General features: G+C 37.4%; 5 protein-coding genes across 6 annotated transcripts; 2 read left to right on the top strand and 3 right to left on the bottom strand.

Moving 5' to 3' along the window:
• Positions 1-442: 442 nt before the first annotated feature.
• On the bottom strand, positions 443-3,807 carry LOC127900258 (uncharacterized). The gene is made up of 4 exons (XM_052434862.1): positions 2,210-3,807; positions 1,631-2,102; positions 983-1,525; positions 443-937 (listed from the first exon to the last, which is right to left on the bottom strand). Exons 1-4 carry the CDS (start codon positions 3,805-3,807, stop codon positions 443-445), a joined length of 3,108 nt encoding a protein of 1,035 aa, XP_052290822.1.
• Positions 3,808-6,158: 2,351 nt separating this feature from the next.
• On the top strand, positions 6,159-10,014 carry LOC102606721 (proteasome subunit beta type-7-B). The gene is made up of 9 exons (XM_006470138.4): positions 6,159-6,326; positions 6,888-7,048; positions 8,099-8,240; positions 8,384-8,480; positions 8,578-8,647; positions 8,753-8,857; positions 9,184-9,282; positions 9,385-9,472; positions 9,693-10,014. The coding sequence occupies exons 2-9, from the start codon at positions 6,905-6,907 to the stop codon at positions 9,767-9,769; spliced, it is 822 nt and encodes a 273-aa protein (XP_006470201.1). The 5' UTR covers positions 6,159-6,326; positions 6,888-6,904; the 3' UTR covers positions 9,770-10,014.
• Positions 10,015-10,842: 828 nt separating this feature from the next.
• On the top strand, positions 10,843-13,974 carry LOC102607023 (ras-related protein RABB1b). Of its 2 annotated transcripts, none has more exons than XM_006470140.4 (6): positions 10,843-11,263; positions 11,411-11,550; positions 11,963-12,045; positions 13,035-13,239; positions 13,391-13,459; positions 13,703-13,974. In XM_006470140.4, exons 1-6 carry the CDS (start codon positions 11,218-11,220, stop codon positions 13,790-13,792), a joined length of 633 nt encoding a protein of 210 aa, XP_006470203.1. In that variant the 5' UTR covers positions 10,843-11,217; the 3' UTR covers positions 13,793-13,974. The 2 variants fall into 2 exon arrangements, with proteins under 2 accessions (XP_006470203.1, XP_006470202.1); XM_006470139.4 differs by having other exon boundaries at positions 10,862-11,263; positions 13,700-13,974.
• A 302-nt stretch (positions 13,975-14,276) lies between these two features.
• On the bottom strand, positions 14,277-18,097 carry LOC102607508 (pre-rRNA-processing protein esf2). Its single transcript, XM_006470141.4, has 8 exons — positions 17,932-18,097; positions 17,337-17,749; positions 17,177-17,255; positions 16,893-16,960; positions 16,420-16,509; positions 16,200-16,330; positions 14,835-14,987; positions 14,277-14,753 (listed from the first exon to the last, which is right to left on the bottom strand). Exons 2-8 carry the CDS (start codon positions 17,746-17,748, stop codon positions 14,733-14,735), a joined length of 954 nt encoding a protein of 317 aa, XP_006470204.2. The 5' UTR covers position 17,749; positions 17,932-18,097; the 3' UTR covers positions 14,277-14,732.
• A 338-nt stretch (positions 18,098-18,435) lies between these two features.
• On the bottom strand, positions 18,436-23,712 carry LOC102607800 (pentatricopeptide repeat-containing protein At4g35850, mitochondrial). The gene is made up of 12 exons (XM_006470142.3): positions 23,545-23,712; positions 23,146-23,450; positions 22,928-22,993; positions 22,736-22,833; positions 22,242-22,359; positions 21,943-22,152; positions 21,128-21,204; positions 20,455-20,548; positions 19,868-19,933; positions 19,668-19,745; positions 19,429-19,530; positions 18,436-18,843 (listed from the first exon to the last, which is right to left on the bottom strand). Exons 1-12 carry the CDS (start codon positions 23,567-23,569, stop codon positions 18,745-18,747), a joined length of 1,338 nt encoding a protein of 445 aa, XP_006470205.2. The 5' UTR covers positions 23,570-23,712; the 3' UTR covers positions 18,436-18,744.
• Positions 23,713-23,936: the final 224 nt, after the last annotated feature.

Below are 23,936 nucleotides of genomic sequence, written 5' to 3'. Positions count from 1 at the left end.
AAATTTAATTATAGTTGTTATAATATCTCATACCGCTAGTGAGAGAAGGTTTGAACTAATTTGATAAATGAAATTGAGATAGATTATATTTCAAAACAAATTGTATTTACTTAATTCTTGATTGTTGGTCTTTTTTTTTTTTTTGGTAAAGAGGGGCTCTAAACAGAGCTAAAGAACAACCGAGCGAGAATGGGTCATCCCATAAACATCCTTAAACAAAAAGGATTTAACTCCCAATAGGGGGGTATGGTAGATAGCAAGACCAAGAGTAATGGAGAAAGCTAGGTTCACCATATAATCAGCTGCGAAATTAGCTTCTCTGTAAATATGGGAGATAGAAACTTGCCAATCCATCTTTAGATAATCCTTGATAGCTTGAATCAGCGGAGCATAGTGATTGATTTCCAATGATGGCTTAGTCACCAACTGCAGCACACAACGACTATCTATTTCCACTTGAAGCTTCCTTACCAGAATTCCAAGCTAGCTGCAACCCTTGATACAAACCCCAAAGCTCCGCAACTGTAATAGAGCATGAGCCAATCATCATCCCGAAGCCACTAAGCCAGCAACCCATGTGATCACGAATCAATCCCCCAGCAGTAGAAATCCCTCCCCTGTTGTGGGCACCATCAGTGTTCAAAGAGCACCAAGGCCAATCTGGAGGTTTCCAAGAGATCCATCTCGTCACCCTTATGTATCCTGTGGTCAGCGGATGAGTATGAATCTTATGCATCTCCGCAGTGCGCGTAAAGACATCCATTAATACAACATTCGGATCCATAGAAGCTTGATTAAAAATGAAATGGTTCCTCCAAAACCAAAGCCTCCAGAGAGCAATGCCAAAGAAAATGGCCCAATTAGAAACACTCCATAGCCTTCCAACAATCCCTACATTCATACGAAGCCACTCCTGGAGCCGCGAATTGAAAAACTGCTGTCAATTGTTTGCTGGGAGAATCAGGAGCCAAAAATGCTTGACCAAGGCACAGTCCCGCAAGACATGCATAGCATCCTCAATCATAGCCCCACAGCGGTCGCAAGAGGTTGATACCGGGATGTGATGACGAGCCAATTCGGCCTTTGTTTTCAGCCGATCGTGAAACACTTGCCATAAGAAGATCCGCACACTCTGGGGACCCTTCCAATTCCAAACCATACGCCAAAGCCTGTCATCATGCATGGGGGTATCATTTGAAAGTGCCAAGTAAGCCGAATGAGTAGTGAAACGCCCAAATTTGGAGTGAGCCCAAAACAAGGAATCTGTGCCCTTATCAGGGGACGGGGGATGGAGAGCAACAATCTGAAGAATGATATGAGAAGGAAGAAACTGTTCAAACCGATCCCAGTACCACGAACTATCTTCTTTAACAAAATCAGCCACTTTGCCATTTGAAATATTACTTGGAAGATTGTTGATTGTATATGCTGCAAGAGGGACATCCCTAGTCACCCAAAAGTCCCACCAAAACCAAACGGAATGGCCATCTCCCAAACACCAGTGTCTACTTGCCTGGACTTCACTCTACACATTTCCAAGATATTTCCACAAGTGGGAACCATAGCGTGTTGGAAGCATAAGTGGCATATTGTGAATGTCAACCCCATATTTAGAAACAAGGGCCTGAACCCAGAAACTGTTTGGGGATGATATTAGACCCCAAGCAAGTTTCATATGAAGAGCACGGTTCATCAAAGCCAGAGATTTAAACCCCAACCCCCCAGCTGACTTTGGTTTACAAATATCCTTCCAGCTGATCATGCTAAGGCGTTGATGAGGTGAAGAGCCACTCCAAATAAAACGTCTGCATGCCCGATCAATCCTCTCTCTAATCCCAGCAGGTATAGCAACAATTTGCATGACGTAAATGGGAATGGCCTGAAGGACCGATTGAGCCAGGGTAATGCGGCCGGCCAGAGACAGATGAGAGGCATTCCAGCCAGAGAGCCGCTTCTCAACTTTATCAACAATATCCTGAAACATGTTATTGGTGACCCGTGTGTGGTGAAAAGGAACCCCAAGATACTTTCCAAGATCCTTTCCAAGATCTTGTGTGACTGAAAAACCAAGAAGACCCGAGATCTTGGCCATGGCTGCACCCCTACATTCTTGGAAAAATATAGCAAAGTCTTGTTAACATTGACCTTAGCTTCTGAACTGTAGCAATAAGCATCTAGGACTGCCGAAATAATTCGAGCTTCGGCCAACAGTAGGAGATCATCCGCAAAGAAAAGATGAGAGAGTGGGATACCATTATGAGCCAAACGAATCGGTTTCCACTTACCAGCAGTAACGGCATTATGAATCCCGTGGCTCAGGCGTTCGATGCAGAGAATAAAAAGATAAAGGGACAAAGGATCACCCTGGCGAATTCCACGAGAAGGCAAGAATTCATTCGTCACTTCACCATTCCACAAAACCCGCATTTGCACTAAGGTAATACAAGCCATTATAACCTGAATGAGATCAAGGGGAAGACGAGCTTCACACAAAGTATCATTGATAAATTCCCAACTAAGGCGATCGTACGCCTTCTCAAGATCAACCTTAATCACCATAAAACCCTTAGCACCAGTCTTTTTCCTCATGGAGTGGATAACTTCTTGAGCGATCACAATATTTTCCGTGATGTGACGACCAGAAACAAAGCTAGTTTGGTGGGGACCAATCAATTGAGGTAAGATTGATTGGAGCCGATTGGCAATAATCTTAGTTATGGTCTTGTAAGCTACATTGCAGAGAGAGATAGGGCGGTACAACTTCAACGAAGAGGGATTCTCAATCTTTGGGATGAGCGCAATCAAAGTGGCATTTAGATCCCCAGGCAAGCGTTTATGCTGAAAAACTTCTTTCATTAAGCAGCAAAGAGATGAGCCAACTGTATCCCACTGAGTTTGATAGAAAATGGCATGGAGGCCATCCGGACCCAGGGCTTTGAGCGGGTGCATGCCAAAGATAGTTTTTTTGATTTTATCATCATCCACCTGCCCATGCAGATATTGAAGCTCATCATCATCAATAAAAGGAAAAGAGTGCGGATGCGGATATGCCCGAAAATGTGGAGAATCGCAAGAATACAGGGATAAGTAGAACTGAATCACATGAGCCTTTATTTCTTCTTTATCATAAATCCAAGAACCCGCATTATTTTGAATGGCTGTAATATGATTATGACGCCTTCTAGATAAAGTTTTCTGATGGTAGTAAGAAGTGTTACGATCACCTAAGAGGAGCCAGTCTTTGCGCGACTTTTGAAGCCAGAAAATCTCTTCCTGAATAAGCACTTCTTCAAGTTCGGTTTTCAATTTTAATTCAAGCTCTAGAAGCCCTTGTGAGGTATACTTCTCCAAAGCTCGCTGAATTCCCCCCAGCCGAGCCAATAAACGTCGTTTCCGCCAAAAAATATTCCCAAAATGCTGCCTATTCCATTCCATGACTTTAACCTGAAAAAGATTAGCCGCCTCCAGATAGGTGACATTCCGATCCCATGAATTGGCCACAAAATCCTTGAAGCCATCATTCGTGAGCCAAGCAGCCTGAAAACGAAACGGCCGAGAATCTAAGTTCCTCGGAGGAGTAATATTCTCATTCACTAGAAGCGGCCTATGGTCAGAAATAAATTTCGGGAGGTGAAGAACAATAGAGGCAGCATAAGTCTGAGCCCAATCTCCATTGCAAATAACTCTATCAAGGCATTTGAAGAGGTTGCCGTGAGACCAAGTGAAACGAGGCCCATGAAAACGAAGGTCATGCATGCAGTGACTATGAAACCAAGACTGAAAAAGTTTGCACGCCCCTGTGCCCATCGGAGATCCTCATTTCTTCTCTGAATTATACAAAATAGTATTAAAATCCCCACCTAACAGCCAAGGACCCTGGACAGTAAGAGCAACATTTGCCAACTCATTCCAAAGGTGTCTCCTGATGCTCGGATTAGGACTAGCGTAAATAGTCGTCATCCAAGTTAGAAGGTTATTGTTCCTTGAAATCTTGAGGTGAATGAATTGAGAGTGGTTCTCCACAATTTCAACATCGAATAAATTTTTCCACAGAACCCAAATGCCGCCAGAGAAGCCAACAGCTTCCACTCGGTGAGATTTGTCGAAACCACTTTTCTTGATGAAATTATCTGCCTTAGAACTACTTATTCGAGGTTCCATTAGCACCACCATTGCGGGCTTGTAATTATTAACCAAAGCCGAAAAAGAACGACGAAAGGACGGTGAAGCAGCACCTTGAGTGTTCCAAAACATAGTTGTAGTACACATAACAAAGATTTTAGAGGAAAGCCGGGGAAATACTAAAACAGCTCTATGGCTTCAGCATCATCAGCCATAAAAGTATCAGACACCCCTGAAGTATCTTCATCAGTTAAACACAGCCTCATACCCGCAACTACTGAGTCAAGCTCCCCAAAAGTTCCTCCCCGTATATTAGGACTATTCATTCCATCCTCATCAGGGGGCTCTTTACTACAAACCTGGGCCAAGACTCCCTCGAACAGATGTTCATGGTGAGGCCGAGAATGGGGAAGTTGTAGCGAAGGGTTAGGGAAAGAAACAACACTGTCATTTAAAGGGTTAAGGGTTACATGAACAGGGATCGGGGAAGCAACCATTGTATTGGGAAGGGCGTGCATGCCATGCATGGAGCTACAAGGAACATCAGAGGTGGCACAAGGTTCAGGCATGGTAAGAATCTTGAGATTTTCATGCATGCCTTGCATGGCTAGGGTAGGACTATGTGGTTGGGAAGTTTGGCCACGGCTATGGTTATTTGGGTTGACGTTTTCAGCTATGGATTTGTTTGACAGAGCTGAGATCTTTTTAGTAGGATATTTTCGCATAAGTTGACTCACTTGTTTCTTTTTCATGCTTTTTGATTTAGGGGCTAAAACGTTGGGGTTCTCTAATATTGGCTCTAGCGTTTCCTGATGAATTACCGAAGTATCATCCTAATTCTGTGGTGCAGTTTCCTCATCCATTACTTTGCCTAAAACATCAAACCGTGACTCATTAACTGTCAGCCCATGTTGCTTCTGAACCGAGACCTTATGAGAAACCCTTTCTGAAAATCTACGAGGGCGAGGTTTACGGGTTACCACCATTCACGATCCAAACTTAGACTCATTTTGGTTAGAACCCTCCCCAACCACCATATCCCGGTTTGCAGCATCAGGGCAAGAAGTTGGCAATTCAACTTCCACAGGAGTGACACCACCATCAGGGCAAGCCTCTTGATAATGGCCAAATTTGCCACAGCAAAAACAGATCAATGGCAGATTTTCATACTCCACCTTCTGGACTCTTCCCTCAAAATTGAATTGAGAAACCAGCGGCTTTTCAAGGTCCAACTGAACCGCAATGCGAGCAAATTTTCCTCTTTGGGCTGCAGCAGTGAGGTAGTCTATCTTAATAACCGGACCAACAATTTGCCCTAACCGCCGAATGATAGTTTTATGATAAAAGTGAATATTCATTCTGAAAACGGACCAGGTAATAGTCATTCGCCAAGTCAATGATGGAGAAACCCATTGTAGAACCCCAAAGTTTCTTCAAACGCTCGCTGATAACTCTATATCCTAAGTTACGTCCAAGGGTTTTAACAACAACTGAGTTTGCCCAAGGTTTTGCTAGTCGGTCATGAACTCTCTGTGAGAAGGCAATATAAGGCATAGATTCGTCCTCCTTACAACAAACATCCTCCTCTTCCAGTTCCCACTCATCACTCATGCCAAAAACTACCTTTGCAGAGCCCGCGTTCGCCTCCATGGCGATATCACGGTAGGATAAGGGCGTGGGGTTATCTCCGTCAGCCCCTTCAACCCTAAACTTTGTCTTTTTGGTGAAACGATCGCTTGCTAGTGGCGGTGGAGAAACCTTCCCGTAGCTCATTAGGGTTTTTTTCTTTGATTGTTGGTCTTTGCGCGAACTATGATTTTCTTTTGTATTTATTTCTAATAATCACTTATTACTCATACATTTTCATAGTTACTCATATATTTTTATTTAATATCTATCTATTATTCATAATAAGAATACACCTGGAAATAGCATTCATCCAACCCAAATATATTAATAATAGAGCGAATATATAAGTATACTGAAACAAATCTTCGAAGTCAAGAGTAAAAATAGAATATAGCCTTTTTATGGGGACTAATATGAAAGCAAAATTTCTTGCCTTCTCTCTTTATTGGTCTTAACAAAAATCGAAGGGGCGATCCTTTCTTTCGTTTTAAGTTTTTAAGACTCGAAGTCGCTCGCTGTCGCTGCTGCTCTCCAAAGCTCACGCCTTGTTTTCATTCCAGTGGGATCAATCTCAGGTGATCTTTTTGGTTTTCGTTACTGAAACCTAGCACGTTTCTTTTTGTTTGATTTCAGTAAGATTTGAATCTTAACTACTGTTGATGCATTAAATGTTAATTAAGGGATGAGTGTAGAACTAAGTGTAGTATAAAAAAGTTTGTAATAGGATCAAAACCCTAAATTATTTTCCTTCAACTGTATTTACAGTGCAATCAATTTAGTATGGGAAGTTGAAAAATTGAAAATGGTATTGTATTGGAAGTAGTTTTCTTGTTTTTGGTAGCAAGATCTGCTTTCAAGTAACCGATTTAGTGTTTCCTTTCTTCTGAACAAGTTAGGGGTTGGTTTTAAATGAATTGTTATAATTTGTTCCTAATGTATTAGAATTGGTTCAAGGGTTTGGTATAACGTTAAGGATAATTTTTTCACTATTCAACAGGGTTAATAATTCCTAATTTAATCAATAAAATTACTCTGCCATGGAATCCCCTTGGCGCTTTTAGCTATTTTGTTCAGCTATCTTGTGTTATTAATGTGGTGGTCTGTGAGGTGAAAAACTAATATGCTAATTGACATAGGTTGAAGAAAGTTTAAAATGTCAAACTCTGCAATAGATGTTCCTTCCAGGGGTGGATTTAGTTTTGATCTCTGCCGGCGGAATGATATGCTTGCAAAGAAGGGTGTCAACCTTCCATCTTTCCGAAAGACGGGGACGACCATTGTTGGGTTGATTTTCCAGGTATCACCCTCTATCTTTGTTTTCCCTTGTGAAATTATATACGAGCTATTCTACAGTCTTTTAAGTCTATTACCTCTGTGTAAAGTGTGAAAAAACTTAAGATATGTGTATGTCTACACCTAAACTTGATGCTAGGTCTACTGTAATACTTCCCTAAATTGATGTCTCCTTTAGATATGTTTGTAAAATTAATGGAAGGTAGTATGTTGGGAACTTAAGAAGTTTGGTTCTCATTCTTTAGTGACACGTGCATTCAACTGTCCTCTTTTTGGGCTTCACGGGCGACATTCTGATTTATGTATGTCACACAGCGGGTTAAGCGAAGTTCAAAGTAAGCACCTAGGAAAATCTATTAGTGAACTCTCTTCATAGATATTTGGTGATTTGGTAATTAGACCCTCTTGTGGAGCCTTTCCGGGCGTTCCTGAAATGCTTTTGCCTAGTTGATCTTCTTCTTTGTTGTAAAGTTGTATCCAGTTTCTCTCCCTTTTTTTTTTTAATTGCTTGTTCTATCTAGTTGAGCAGTAATCACTTTTTCATCAATTAGTTGTATACAGGAAATGATCTGTATAACTTTGTCTTTCTAAATAATTGTTTTTGTAAAGCTACTTCTACTTTTAAATAACTCCTTTTGGTGTTATATACAAAGATGCTGAGGCACTTGATTAGTTTGGTGTCTTAGCTTAAAAATATTGCAGTAAATGATTGGTTCAAGGACGATGAAGAATGTATAAAGGAATTACTTCAGACTTCCACTAGAAAGAAGTTATAATGAGATGAAATATGAAAGTGGAATATATGTATTTGTTATCATGTCAATGTGTTCTTTAGAGTGGATTGCCATTATAAATGGGGGGATTTTTTGACGTTTTCCTTGAAAATGATTGCCAACTAGCGTGGCCTATGGTTTTACGGTACTTGACACTTTCTCAAATTATAAGGATAAAAATATGCACGCTTTTGCAGCAAATCCATCCTGTTAGATAATGCTCCTATCAAAACAGTTCCGAAATTATTATCTTATTCTTATCTTTCCATTTTTTTTCATAGGATGGCGTCATTCTTGGGGCAGATACCAGAGCAACTGAAGGACCCATAGTTTGCGATAAGAATTGTGAGAAAATTCATTACATGGCTCCAAACATATATTGTTGTGGTGCAGGAACTGCTGCTGACACAGAGGCTGTAACTGGTACTTCTATGATTGAGTTTAATTAACTTGCCATTGCTAGATTGCGGTTGTATTGTTTATCAACTCTTGCTGAAACAAATGATGTAGTTTATTATTTTCATATTACTTTAGTTAACACATTGTAAAATTTTTTGGTTTCCTAGACATGGTCAGCTCACAGCTGCAGTTACATCGTTATCATACTGGTAGAGAGTCAAGGGTTGTTACAGCACTGACTCTTCTCAAGAAGCACCTTTTCAAGTTAAGTTCGTTCCATTTCCATTGTTGAGTTATTAGCAATATATATTTGGATAGTCTTTAAGAGTGCGTGATTCTGATTGGTTTTTTCTCTTTCCAGCTACCAAGGTTATGTGCAAGCTGCTTTGGTTCTTGGTGGAGTTGATTGCACTGGACCTCATCTTCACACAGTTAGTTTTCTTCTTCTTGCGGAATTGTCAGAAACGATGATGATTCTTTGTACTATTTAACAAATATCTTAGGCAAAATACTGATGGCCATGGTTAATTTTGCAGATATATCCACATGGTTCAACTGACACTTTACCATTTGCGACAATGGGTTCTGGTTCTCTTGCTGCCATGGCTATGTTTGAATCAAAATACAAAGAAGGCCTGACTGTAAGTTTGCCTGTTATAATCTCTTTTTTCATAAGTGCTGTGAGGATGTTTTTTCATGTTTAATTCACTTTACTGTTTATGATCATCTCACGAACTTTTAGTTATCTGGAAAAGATTTTGAAGTATACTTAGATGTTGCCATCAAGTGGTCTAAGTTAATGCAAATATGTTTTGATCAAACGATGCTCCTGTTACATTTGGGTTTCATTTATTTATTTGCAAGTGGTAACTTTTACACCATGACTTGTGTCAGTATTGTTTCATAAAATTAAAATAAAAGTTGTCGATTTCACTTTGAATCTGAGTTGCTGATTTTATCTTTGCAGAAAGATGAGGGAATACAGCTAGTTGTGGACGCCATTTGCTCTGGTATATTCAATGACTTGGGAAGTGGAAGCAATGTTGATGTCTGTGTAATTACCAAGGTTTGTTGCTACTCATCAGTCTATGGTTGATATTTTGTAAATGATGTGTTATCTTTTGCTCATCTTAATGTGAGGTTCTCCCATTAATGAACATTGGTGCAGGGGCACAAAGAGTACCTGAGGAACCACCTTTTGCCAAATCCTCGCACCTTTGTCAATGCCAAAGGCTATTCTTTCCCTAAGAAGACAGGTCAGTAATGGGTTTCCCAGTTGTATGTAGTACATAATGCTTTCTAATCAGTGACCATTATCATTGCTTTGACTTGGCATTGTCATATAAGAATTAGTTGATTTAATTTTTCTACTGTTGGACAGCCAAGTTTTTAGTGCATCCAAAACAATTACGATAAATAATCTGGAAAAAAAAATTAGTTTGATTAATTTGTTTCAATTTCTCTGTTTCTTTACAGAGGTCCTCTTGACGAAGATCACCCCGCTGAGGGAAAGGGTGGAAGTGGTTGAGGGAGGAGATGCAATGGAAGAGTGAAAGATCAGAAGAGCACAAGGCTGAAATCAGAGTATAGTTTACAATTCCTGGTTTAGAAACTGGAATGATATTTTTTAAAATTTTACATTTTCCGGAATTGGGTTCGCACATGACTACTTGTGGATTATGTTATTTAGCTTTGTGTTCAGTTGATGGTTGTGTTGATGGAATTCATTTGCGGTTTCATTATGAACTAGCGTTGTCTTGCATTAACCGAGAATTCCGTAATCTGAACTTTTAAAATCTCTCTCTTTATTTCGATATTTTCTTCTTAATAAAACTGCGTAGACAGTTCAGTGAAAAGATTTTCAAAGTTTTGGAATATATAATTAGGTATTACAGCGATTTGCCCACCCTCTAATCTAGCCTTTGGGATCAGTAAATCAACAACTGCAAGTACACAATCCCTTTTTCAAGAATATATAGTATAATCAATAAGCCAAACAATAAGATACTAAAAAAATAAATAAAACAGTGATCATGCAATTTTTTTATAATTGACTTCTTGGGATTAAAAAATTGAACAAATATCATGGGTCTTATAATTTATATAAATTGGGCTACAGGGAAAACTCATGTCCTCAACAACTTTGAGATTCAAGTCTCAGTGCAGGCTAGTAGTGGGACTTGACTTGCCTCCCTGTAAAAATGGGGATGGTTGGCTCTGTAGAATCGATTTTTCTCTTATATTACTAGTAAGGATAAATCTCCTTCTAGTTTAGTAAGGATTAATAATCGGGTTGTACTGTAATCGAATTACTTAGGCTAAAGACCTGATTGATTTCTGATTGTAAATATTAAGAATTGTATTATATTAGTGTATATATATATATAAAACAAAAAGGTCTATCTATTTAGCATAAATCAAAAGGTAAATTCTTAATGCAAACGAGATCAACGGTACTTGAAAATAACATGAATATCTCAAAGACTTGCATTGTACATGCGCGGCGCCATATGAATTACAACGAAAGTAAAAATAAGATTTTATTATCCATCCATCAGTGCACGCCTGCACGGGCACGGCAAGGTACTCTGTGTCAGTAAAGAACTAAGATTGGGGGCTTTAAGGAAGGAAGGCATCCAGAAGTCTGGAGACTCTCGAAGACTCAAAGCTCTGAGGGGGAAAAAAAAAATATAATTATAATAATAATAAAATGAAATAGTTAGAAAAGAGACAATCAGACAAAGCGTGTCGGTGAGGGTGAGCAAATAGGTCACGGTGTCCGCACACATTCCCTATTCCTCTGCTTTTTGGTAAATCGTAAGAAATCAAGTTTTCAAATATTATTACATTACACGACGTATAATAAGCATATCAGCAGCAGGCAGCGGCGTCTTCTTCGTCTTTTATTGTTGTTGAGTTGAGTTGAGTTGAGTTGAGTTGAGTTGAGTTGAGTTGAGTTGAGAGACAGAGTTCATCTAAAAGAAACAACAGCAACAACAACATGTCGTACGATTATCTGTTCAAGTACATAATCATCGGAGACACTGGTAACAAACTAGTTTACTTTAAAAAGTCTTTCTTTTTCCAACCTACAATCGAAAACCCTAATAATAATAATAGGTTTCTCATTTTTTTTTAAATTTTGTTTTGTTTGAAGGATTAATGATTAATAAACATAATAATGATGCGTGCAGGAGTAGGGAAATCATGCTTGCTATTGCAATTCACGGACAAGAGGTTTCAGCCCGTTCATGATTTGACCATCGGCGTTGAATTCGGTGCTCGCATGGTCACCATCGATGGTCGCCCCATCAAGCTCCAGATTTGGGACACCGTCTGTTCTTCTCCTTCTCCATCTCTTTTTTTTTTTTTATATAAAAAAAAAACATATTTCCCACTCAATCAATTCAAATGGCCCCCGCCCCCACTTTGTTTTACAAAATTTTGTTAAGTTTATTAAATTTCTCTGATTAAGCTTCATATTCTTACGAGTTTGTGGGTTAGCCTAGCTAATTTGGTTGTTATGCTATTCCTTCCTTCGGAGAATTAAAATTTTATTTTCTAAGCCTAAGAGAGGGAGAGCTGCTACTGTTATTGTATACATATCATGCCTGCCTTTGTGCTGTAACATCTTTGTTAGCTGTATTGTGTTCATCACTTGCTTGTTAGCCAAATTTCAACTCTTAGCTGTTATTTGTCTTTTCATGTTCTTTAGTCAAGAATCTTTCTTTTGGTCTCTGCTTCAGGCTGGCCAAGAATCTTTCAGATCTATCACAAGATCTTATTACAGAGGAGCGGCTGGGGCACTTCTGGTTTATGATATTACAAGGTATGACCCTGAGCCTGATCTTCAATCAATCCCTGAAGTGCATGAAATACTTACAAAAGAGATCGGCCATTATTGAATACTTATCATATAAATGGACGATAAAATTAATTTAATTTTTTTGATATGTATTGAAAGAGAGAGAGAGAGAGAGATCCTTCGGAGATCATGTCTTTTATAACCAACAGTGCTGGCTCTCCAGGACTAGTAGCATGGAAACTATCATTGTATAGAAGGGTAAGAATCATGCGACCTCCACACTTCAATTCTTCAGACCGAAATTTGAGAAATGCTGAGAAATCACTCTTAAATTGATCCAAAAATGCTCTATGGATATCAAATTCACTCATTGGCTCTTTAGGCATCTGATAAAGCATTAAATCAAGGGAGCTGATTAGTCAAGATGATTAACAAATTCTTGAATTTGAAATTTTTTAAGTGATAATTTGATTTAATAGATATTAGATAAAAATATTCTAATATTTTTATTAGAATATTAAAAAACAGAATAAGGTCCCCTCGCCCGCATCGTTTATTGTCAAAATAACTTTGTTTTCCATTAACATATTATCTATATATATTTACAATTTGTGCTCTTACTGTGAATATACGTATCAAATTATGTAGTACAAAATGTGTAGTCAGCATAATTTAAAAATCTATAGTTACTTACACATTTTGAAAATATATCAATTTTTTCTAGTGAGGGCATCTGATCCTCATTAGTTGTTTGTATTGCAAAATAATTTATGTTATGATTATGGGGCATGATGTATCTGGAAGTTGTTGACAGAAATAATGTGAAGTTATTAACATAAATAATGTGCATGATATATAATATGTGAATGATTACTCTTCCGTAACTGGCATTTGAGGAGGTGGACAGCTTTTATTGGATACATTCCATGCCCTCACCTCATATCACAGGCTGCTTTTTCCATACAATAATTGGTTTTTCTTGAACTCAAATCCAAAGCTCTTCTGACATCCAGGAGAGAGACATTTAATCATCTATCAAGCTGGCTGGAGGATGCGCGGCAGCATGCTAATCCCAACATGTCAATCATGCTCGTTGGTAACAAGTGTGATCTTGCTCATCGGAGGGCTGTTAGCAAGGAGGAAGGCGAACAGTTTGCAAAGGAGAATGGGCTTCTGTTTCTGGAAGCATCTGCAAGAACAGCTCAGAATGTTGAGGAGGTGATGAAACCCAACTAATATAATGAGCAGGCTTATATATATTTTTAAATGGCTTGATAATCGTGAGCTCTGATGTGAATTTTGAAATATTGTTATAAATGGTCTATTTCTTTTGTTAATGAAATGAATCTCATATAATCATGTTCTACAGGCTTTTATAAAGACTGCTGCAAAGATCCTTCAAAATATTCAGGAAGGAGCACTTGATGCAGTAAATGATGTAAGCCATCTTAATTCCTGTCAAATTGGATGAACCTCTCATTTTGGAATTATAATGGTTTCAGTGTGGATTGTGATTATCCTGTTGTTATGTATTTTAAAAGTCTAAAAGAAAGAAAAACACACTATCTATGGTGATGAATTATTAAGAGCTGATAATGACATTCCAACTAAGCACTTCTGATATGGATTGTTTATTGTTAATGCATCTGACACGGTGTTTTGTTTTAATTATATTCAGCAGTCTGGAATTAAGGTTGGGTACGGACGCGGCCAAGGACCATCAGGTGCAAGAGATGGAACCGTTTCACAGAGAGGTGGATGTTGCAGTTAAATTCATACAAATGTGGATTCTGTATTTCATCCTTTTCAGCAATTTATATAGGCCTTACCCATAACTTGGATATATCAGTCAAGTAATGTCACGCAAAACCTGTGAAGGATATTGAATGTATAGATCTTATCTCACTAGTTCTTCAAACTAAATGATTCATCTCCGTTTGAGCGTTTGTTTCACATGATTGTTTCATTCTCCTAGTTATTAAGCACTCCTATAATCTTTAATTTAGTTTTATTTTCTTTGGTAACATTTAAGTGAATAGTTCGCAAAACCGGTGTTCCTAATTTTTTTTTATTTCCACTTAATGGCAGTGCCCGCCTTTCCTGTCTGTCCAAAATGTCAAGGTATAAGAACGCTTTAGATGCTGCATTTTGAAACATTAAAATTGAGGCAAAGCAACTATAAATGGACCTTTAATTAGCCAGATTATATCAAGATTGCAATAACAACATATTTTTACCATGTCCGCACAACAAGATGACTTGCAAATACCCAGTACTTACTAGAGCTTCATAATAGGGGGGGCGATAATGCACAGATCTATAAGACAAAAACAATCAAAATTTCATGATACATCATCTTTTACAGTTTTGGAGATTGAAGATGTAGAACCTGCCCTTCTTTAAACTCTTAGTTCCCAAAGAAAGTTTCCAACAGAAGAACATTCTTATTGGATACTGTTTTCGTCAATTATGATCTGGGCCTACTGATGATCAGGCAAATATTTCAAATTGACACTGCCAGATATTGTAGGAAAGATTCAAAACTCCGCAATATGGCTATGTGCCCACAGATGATAATTTAAAATTTTCATTAACGGGACTTCCAAACACATGCAGGTCGCATGCAGGTTCTGATATCATGCGCCAAATATTCTTGGATTCAGTATTTCACTTCAGGCTCTTCTTCAATCATAAATGATTTGAAACTTTAATCACTGAGGACCCCCAAACACCTACAACCACAAGTGAGATTTTACAAAACAGAGCATTGAAATTATATTAAATTTGTCGTCTATCAAGAAAATGGAACTCACCCCAGCCAGGATGTCTTTTGAGAGTCTAGGTTTGCTTGGTGCTGCATTCTCTGCAACTGGCTTTTTCTGTGGAAAATGACGAATCACCTTTGTCACCTGCTCGCTACCAGGGAGCTCAGGGTGGGTTTGAGACTCTTGCTGCACCTTTTGCTTCTGTTTGAAAAGAAAAGGACAGTAGGTGAATGTCCTTTAAAATGATGATGCTCTTTCACAAAGCAATAATAAGCAAAACTTACAATAACCGACCTTCACAGTTAAATTAACATTTCAGTCATAATACATCTACAACTGAGAGCACATTGTGTAAGATAAAATAATAAATCATCTAAATTTATTTGTCATTAACATAAATTTACAAGACCTCGCCGGACATTGAAGAAGAAAACAGTTCCATTTGCAGATTCACAAATAGAGGTTCAAAGTTAGCGAGAGTCCAAAGATTCTGAGGGAGTTCATATAAATCTCTACATTGTCCCCCAAACTATGTTATTCTTCAACTTGAACAAGATAGAGACACTCAAGAAGCAACATAAACACCAGCTAAGTATAAAAAGAAGTGTATAAGATGAAGATGCCACAGAAAAGAGATCTAAAACATGGAGACATAAAACAATAAATGCAACAAAATACACAGAAAAAGCGGGAGAGTTAACTTCAAATGATTGTTCACCAATTTTGCACATGGACATATTAATCAGTGTTATCATTTTACAACATTATCACTTGTCTACAGTATATACATCCATATGGACATGCTCAAAGCATGACCGCATGAAGATGCCGTGAATATCACTTGTTAGCAAGAAGTCCATTAGCATCGCCAAGCAGGTAAGACTTCACCAGGTAAAGTCATTGGTAGATTTGCATCAATGCTAGAGTATTCCTCAGTTATTACAAATTTTAAATTTGTGTGATAAGACATACGAAATTGAATTTTCCTCCAAAATCAGCACACGTCTACAATCAAGGACCTAAAATTTGTCATTTATTTTTTACTATCTTTATTTTCCCTCTCCAAGTTACAAACTTGGTGTGCAAAGATATTCACACTCATAGAGGACAAGTTATAACTCCATCCTTTGTAAACAACTTCGAGTTAACGAGTAGGACAATTCAGCTAACTGTAGTTTTGAAATGGTCAGCCTCATTTGATTTCATAAAGTAGAGATAATCCACTAGGATAAATGTTCTTTGAAGATATCCATGCTACTCATTATAAATTAGAGCTAAGCAAGAATACCAGCTAAAGACTTAAATGCATCCAATGCTTAAACAACAGAAGCTATGACTCAAAACTGTATCAATTTGATAGAAATATAACAAAGAAGGATCCCGGATTGTGGAAGAAGTATAAATGTTGCTCACCTTCTTTAATCGTTCTTCTATAGAACTCAATGCACGGGACTTGTCAACTTTAGAAAGATAGAAATCTCGCTCCCTCTTTGCAGCAGAAATTTCTAAGGCTAGTCTCTGCTCTCGAACGGCATTCTTGTACGCTGCAGTGAGAAAATTTCAAGTTCGACATGTGATATAGACTGCCGAACATCTGAAGGACATAAAAGAAAAACACTTCACATGCTCTTACCAATTTCTGCAGTAAGATCGTCCCATTTGAATTTACTTAGATACTTGATATTCCAAAGATCATAATAAAATGAGGACCTTTTCTTTCCACCTAAACATCAATAGCAAGTTAATGTACTGAAGAAGAATTTAACCATTTGACTTAGTCACAAACGAAAGAATACAAGAAACAATGTGGGAAATACACAAGCTCAAACAAACGAATCCTCGAAAAAATTAAAGTATGAAACAAGACGTGCAGCTTAACCGGGTAAAAGGGAAAGGAACAAAATGCAGAGAAGCAGGAAAACATAGTGCAAAAAATAAAAACTTAAAACAAATCAATTTTGCTGTTTCTCAAAAAAAAAAAAAAGGCGCTAATTTCTGATTTATTTTTTAAAAACAAGCAAAAAATCAACACCTATCAGATTTCGTGTTATTTTGGAATCATAAAAGTTGAAACTACAAGAATAATTCCAGCTAATGTATCCATACCAATTTGTTCACCATTTAGCATATTAGCAACCCTCTTTGCAACACCTTTCTTGGTGAACTCAACCCACCTACACCATATAAAAAGGACAGTCATACGAATATGAGCATGTAACAATAACTTAATGCATCTTTATAAAGCCTACGCAAAAACTAAAGAAATAATTCAACGACAAATTCCGGCTACTGGAGGGAAATAAAAGACCATTAAACTCTATAAATTCTTTGACATCAAGCTGCAGCAGTTGCACACATTGGTTAAAGCAAATTAATCCAATAACACATACCCTTCTGAAAATCCTTGATCTTGAAACCCACCATCTCGCTTACGATTTTCTCGTTTACGAAGTACTCTGGTTGAAGGATCTGTATCATGAAATAGATCATCTTCAGTTAATTAGCCACAGGACTGAACTCATGATACCAAAACTGAAATAAAAACAAGACCTTCAGGGGCAAGATAAATCCGTTGTATTTCTCCATACTGAGAGAGGATCTGACGCAGCTTCACAGGATCCATATGGGGAGGAATCCGACTCAAGTAGCAAATCCCACGCTGATCAGCTTTAGCAGCTTCCTCTAATAAGCGCTGCTTCTTTTTACTTTTACTATGTTTTGAATTTTTTTCATTTAATTCCTCCTGCTTCCCTTCCTCCATTAAATTCACCTCTTTTTCTTTCCCAATCATGTCAGCTTCCCCTATTTCCTCAACATTAGATTTTAGATTATTTTCTACTCGACTTGCTTCTTCTTCTTCTTCATCGGTCTTCCCAGTCTCCTTAACAAAAAAATTTTCCTTTTTCTTCCTCTGCTTTCTCTCACTCCTTTCACATGATTTTGGATTTCCCTTCTCACCCATTCTGTTTATTGAATTAATAAACTTACTGAGCCTTTAAAGCGTACAAAGATACATATAATTATACGACTAATCTTTAAAAAATATAATTACTAATATACTCACAGTTTGTTTTAGGATTTAAAGAAAGCAACAGAAATTGATGAGTGGAAACGAGTCACGCGAGCGAGCAGCAGGAACACGAACCCGTGGCGGCGGAGTGACTGGCTCGCAGCAATGGTGGTTACGTTTGAAAGCGCCGGCTGCTCGGTCCCAGTGTTACAATTTTTGCGAGAGAAGGGTTTGCCATCTGCGATTTTCGAATTATTGCACGTTGTCGTAATCGTTCTGGTTTTGACTTTTGACTTTTGACTTTCTATTTAAAAAAAAAAAAAAATTTTGTTCATTTGGAAACTATAATAATTTTTTTATTTAGAATATTGACAACAACATTTAATTTTTATATTTACAGACGTAACCATTGAATTGCACAAGGTTGAGTACTCGTGTAAAAATTTATGTATAGAAAATCAAGCTAGGCTAGTCTTACTCTTCATAATAATAATAATAATGTTTGGATCAAAACTTAAGTTAAAATAATCCCACCTTTAATTTTCAAAAACTAAAATAAACCAACCCCACATTTTCTTAAATATGTACCAACAGGCTTCAGCAACCGAAGGTAAAGCTAACACACTTTTGCACCAAAAATTGGCGAAACTATTGTCATTTGATTAAAATTTTGACTTCTCTAAAATAACTTTCGGTAAATTCACAAAAAAAAAATTCAGAAAAAATTGTATCTCTATAGGTAATGAGTGATGCTAAAATATCTAATTGGAAGAATTAACGAATTCCGACTAACAACATCAAAACTTTATCGCATTGGGATGTCCTGCTGCGGAATAGAGACATTGCAGGCTACATAGCATAGCACAAAGTATTTATGACATGCTATGGGGAGTATATTTATTCTTCATCGCCAAACCATGCGCCTTGGATCCAGCTCAGGATCAGCAACTACTGTTGTCTTACAGCTCCAGGTCTTCCACGAAGCAAATTGTCGTAAGCTCGAGAAACTACTACCAGCCTCGGATCATCTGCAGGTACCTCCCGATCCTATAATTTCCCACAGGAGAATAAGATAATGAGGAAATATTCACAAACAAGGATCACAGTGATAACCATGTTGGTGATCACAATTTCCATGCACATGTAAGAAAGGCAAAAATTATAATTTATTACATGGTTGGGTCGCAGAACACAATTCAATGATTTACCTTAATCAATCCCTTAGGTCTAAGGAATCCCCCATACTTCATCGATCAAATGGAAATAATCAATAAAAGCTTCATGACAGAAATTTCACAAATAACTATGAAGAGCCCTGAAAGACCGACTGAATTGCTTTTTGCCATTCATAAATCATTAGACAATCAGTCCACACAAGCTAGTGACAAATTGTGCCCAACTTTAAAGTAGTTTCTACTAGCATTTTGGCTCCTTTCATCTAAAAAGGTTAGACGCCCTTTCCCACAAATGTTTATCACTTATTATGTGAATGATATTTGAGAAATTTGCAGTCTACCTTGGTGAGTTTCATCCATTGAAACCTCAAAAACAAGTCCATATTGAACTCTTACAAATATGATAGTCCAAAACTAAAAACTTTGAATAAATTCTAAATAAGGCAAGAAGTCTTACTTTCAAACCAGTATAATATGCTTCCACAGCAGGCAATGATGGGGTAATTTTGCGAGCTTGCATGAGATCCCAAATATAATTGGCAGTGGTATACCCACCACTCTGCATGAAAGATACAGAGATTTTGATCAGAAAAGGCCCAAAATTCACTTTCCAAGAGGACGGGCAAGCAGAAGAAATAATACATTCCCTGAAACAACTATCAATAGGAAAATCTTGTCATTAAAGTATTTACTCACCTTCTCACCAGCTGCTACAAGGAGGAGGTCACTTCCCATTCTAGGGCTCAAGAAAATGTTCCTTGAATTCATGTTTACCTGTGTTAACAAAGAAACAATATGAGAAGTAAAACTTTAAAAAGGACCAAGCAAGATACTGCATAATATAAGGAAAACCCACAAATCAGGAAACAAACAAATAAAGTAATAAATTAACATACCAACGTGTCTTGAGCAAGTTGCATTCCTTTGGGAGTATACCCAAACATAGCTCCCTCTACAAGTGTCTACATCCACACAAGTATAAGTTGTTACATGTACTAAACATAAACTTCTTAAATGCATATTAATTATAACACAAAAAAAAAACAGCCTTTTAACAGCCAAAAGTGCCTGAATTACAGCAGCAAAAGAAAGAAAAATTAGGTAAAAATGATTTTCCTTTTTGAAATTTGAAGAATTTCAAAGAAATTAAACAAGCAAATTTGGGTAACAACCAGCAAGTCAACCTTATACGTCAAACAACTAATTACAGATTCATGGTGGCTTCCCAGACACTCTAAAGGGAAAACATTATGTATGAAATCTTGTTAAAAATTCTTTTTTAAGGACCGTACCATCAAATCTAAGAAACAAATATGATTTCCACACAAACCAAAACAGCATAATGCAAATCAACAGAGGGGTCGAATATCTGAATACCTAGTTGCCTAGTGCTACTAATATATATTAATTGTTACATTGTTCTAGCACAAAAAGTACATAAAACATATTTGTAAGCAACTTCTAGAATTTTTATTTTACTCACTGCATATAGTTCCGCCGGAGGAAACTTTTCTGAACATATGTAGTCTTCAAAAACTTTATGTCCGTTATCAATGTCTCCTGAATGTAGATAACACCTGCAAGAAAGTAAAAGGTACAAATTCACATGTTTTACATTTAAACGAACCAAATAAAAACTAACCAGGCTCAAAATCAAATCAATAAAAGCTAATAGTTTTGGGTAATGGCTTTATTCTCTATGTGACAGCTCAAAAACAGAAAGCATGTAAACTGTATCATTGCAAAATGAAAAGATTTTCTGGAAAAAGATAGAAGTCTTGTAAAACACAAAGGAATTGAACTACGGCAGCGACAAGCAAATGAGCATGATAGAAGGAAGGTACATGAAAGTGATCATTATGCTGCAAATAGTTTGTCCACTAATACAAATAAAAGCATGCAAATGCCCCAATTGCTTAAACACTACTTGGATGTACACTACAACCTATATACGATGCAACCTCAAGCAAGTTATGTATTAAAGAAATTTTTTAAAAATCAAAAAAGAAATGAACGAAGCCAGAAATCTTTTCATAAATCATATAAATGTGCACGTGCATACACTTAGAAAGATGTACAAAAATATACTGCAAATAGCTATGTGAATAACTCAACTGAGCAATAACTAAAGAAAAAAATTAGAAGCAATTACATACCTTATGTTTTGCATCACAATATAGACATCAGGAGATTTTCTATCTTTCTTAAGCATCTCTAAAAGTGTCTCCATCGCCTATAACATTAAAGTCAGAATGTCTCAATTTTGACACAGATAAACTCAAAAAAAAAAAAAAAACTAAATGCAGCTTACTAAAGCAGAACCGATAAAGGTGATGATCATAGCTCAATGTGATCTTCTGCTAAATCTAGAGACGGCAAGGTAATAATTCTTTTAGGTGGATAAGCAAGACAAAAGCACTTCTACCATCACCATCAAAAGTTCAAGCAAAGTGTGCATTTATATGTACAGAATATGCAAATCCAACCAAGCTATGAAATGATGCACTACAAATTTTGCGAATATAGAAGCACCCAGATACCAAGGTTGCAGATCCATTTATCTGATAAGAAAAGGGAGCTGTACAAGCTCATTTATGGGATAATGTAAGCTGCTAGTGAACAGGTAAATATAGTTGCAGCCTTGATGAGGTACCTTTTCTGATAATGTAAGTGACAACTTTTAACTCTTTATGGTTTTAAAAAGCAAATAAAATATATAACAATTCAACAAAAATCTAAAGAATGGATGATGGCACCAGTATTCCATAATAATAACAAGACCACGATGGCAATAAAAATTGAAAAGGCTTCATAATGTAGTAATAATATACTATCAACACCATGAAAAACGAATAGTCATAAAAAAAACAAGCACTCCTGCACAAAGCACACAGGCAGAGAAAAAGAAGAGAAGTTAGCAGCAAGAATATCATGTTCTGAGGGAAAATCAAGAAATAGTTTCAGATAATACCTGTACATCCTTAAGCTCAGCACAAGCATGAAAGGCAACATGATAGACAGTTAATAGCCTGCTCAAAAATCCTCCTCGTCTATGAACATATTCAGCAGTGGGTAAATTGTACAATTCTTCTTTTGAAACTCCCATCATTTCATTTTCGGCATTGTTTCCTGATGTTTCAACAGAAGACCAGCCCTTTGACTGTTCTACAAGCTCAATAATCTTTCAACAAAAAGATATTTAAAAAAAAAAAAATTAGCAGCAGCATAATGAATATTTATTTAAAACTAAAAGCACATTCAACAAATTACTTTGGTGGCCGTATCATCGGCTCTAGGGATCTTGTTTGTATGTGCGGTTATGAGCCCAGCATAGCAGAACTTGTCCAGACCAGCACCAGCTGCAGTCATATCACGGACAATAGCATACCTGTAACATTTTGTTGGCACCGGGATGAAATTAGGCAGGTCAATAACAGAACTTATAACATAATACAGCCTGAAAGTAGGACTCAATAAAAAATCCAGCAATTAGCACAAGATGATTGGCAAAAAAAATTGACTCCTGAAACTCGGTCCCATGATCTACATAATAAGATGGATTTGTTCCCCCACGAAAGGCCACGACAACCCTCCCCCACTTTTCTTTTCCTCCCTCTTCTTTTTTGAAATGGAACATAAAGTTCGTACAGAATATCAAAAAGTCAAACTATAACCACACCCTCAGAAAGTATAATGGTGAAAAGCAGCAGGCACAGTCACTGAAACGAAAAAGAGAAGAGTTGAATTTCGAGGAAGAAACATACACTGGATCTAATTGGCCTGCTGCTGCACATGCATTAAGTAGACAGACATAGGTTTGACCATTTGGCTTCACTTCGTATTTCTTCATTTCTTCAAATATCTTCAATTGAAAGAGAATAGTGGAAATATTAAAATTTCTAATGGATAATTATGAAGAAACAAACAGAAAAAGACAAAAATTTATACACAAATACCCGAATCGCCTGATCAGAATTCTTGCATTTCCCACATACTGAGATCAAATAGTTGTACACAGCAACCTATTACACGAAAGACTCATCAAAGCTATCTCGACAAACATGGAATCATACAACAAAATACAGCAAATGATAATTTGACAATAACAGCGAAAATTCAATTCAAATTATAAATTAACCAGAAGTGCTTGTTAGAGAAGCACTTTGACACGTACGTCGGGGAGAAAACCGTTGGCTTTCATTTGATCTCTGAAGAAAAAAGTGTCCTGCAAGCGACTGCCTTTCATGGTCCCAACGATCAGCGAGTGGAACAAGTCGCGCGTGGGCTGCACGCCGTCGAGCATCATGTCATCGTAGACGTCCCTCAAAAGGAAGAACCGTCTCTGAGAAGTGAGAGACGTAACGACGGTGTTGTATTCGGAGGCGTTGTTGGCGTAGTTTCGCCTGGCGTATTCCTCCGCCCCCGCCGACGTCACGAAGAAGCGGCGGCCCAGGGCTCCGCCCACGGACTTGTGGTGACCTGTTGGGAAAACGAAAAGTGAGCGACTAATGCATTAGATAAAAAAGAGACTTCAAAAATTAAAATTTGAAAAAAAAATTCAAATGTAATGTACGGTAAATGGATTGGAGGAGTCTCATAATGAAATGAGTGACCGCGAGCGTGAGAAGATTTGAGGGTTTAGTGCAGGTTTTGGGGTTTACTGTTTGGTACTAGAGTAAGGTTCCCCTGTTTCCTCTGTACGTGTAAAACGAGTCATTTTATGTGCGAAAAACGCAAATGCCTTCGTCGTTTGGATGGATATTTGAGGCTGTTGCTTTTGGATACGATCATTATCATTAATTAAATGGAGTTATAAATAAGTGGTAACATTTTTTTTTTTTTGGAAAATTTATAAAAATAACTCAAAAATTTTAGGGTATTTTAAAATTAGTCAATTAAACATTTTTCTACCCTATGTAGATAATTTCAACATTTTTAGACGACTATACTCTCGTCATTTCAAAA

Source organism: Citrus sinensis, chromosome 2, assembly GCF_022201045.2.
Source record: "Citrus sinensis cultivar Valencia sweet orange chromosome 2, DVS_A1.0, whole genome shotgun sequence".
In the NCBI taxonomy this organism is placed as follows: Eukaryota; Viridiplantae; Streptophyta; class Magnoliopsida; order Sapindales; family Rutaceae; genus Citrus; species Citrus sinensis.
The sequence above is the reverse complement of the archived record's forward strand: the minus strand, read 5'-3'. Positions and strand labels throughout refer to the sequence as shown.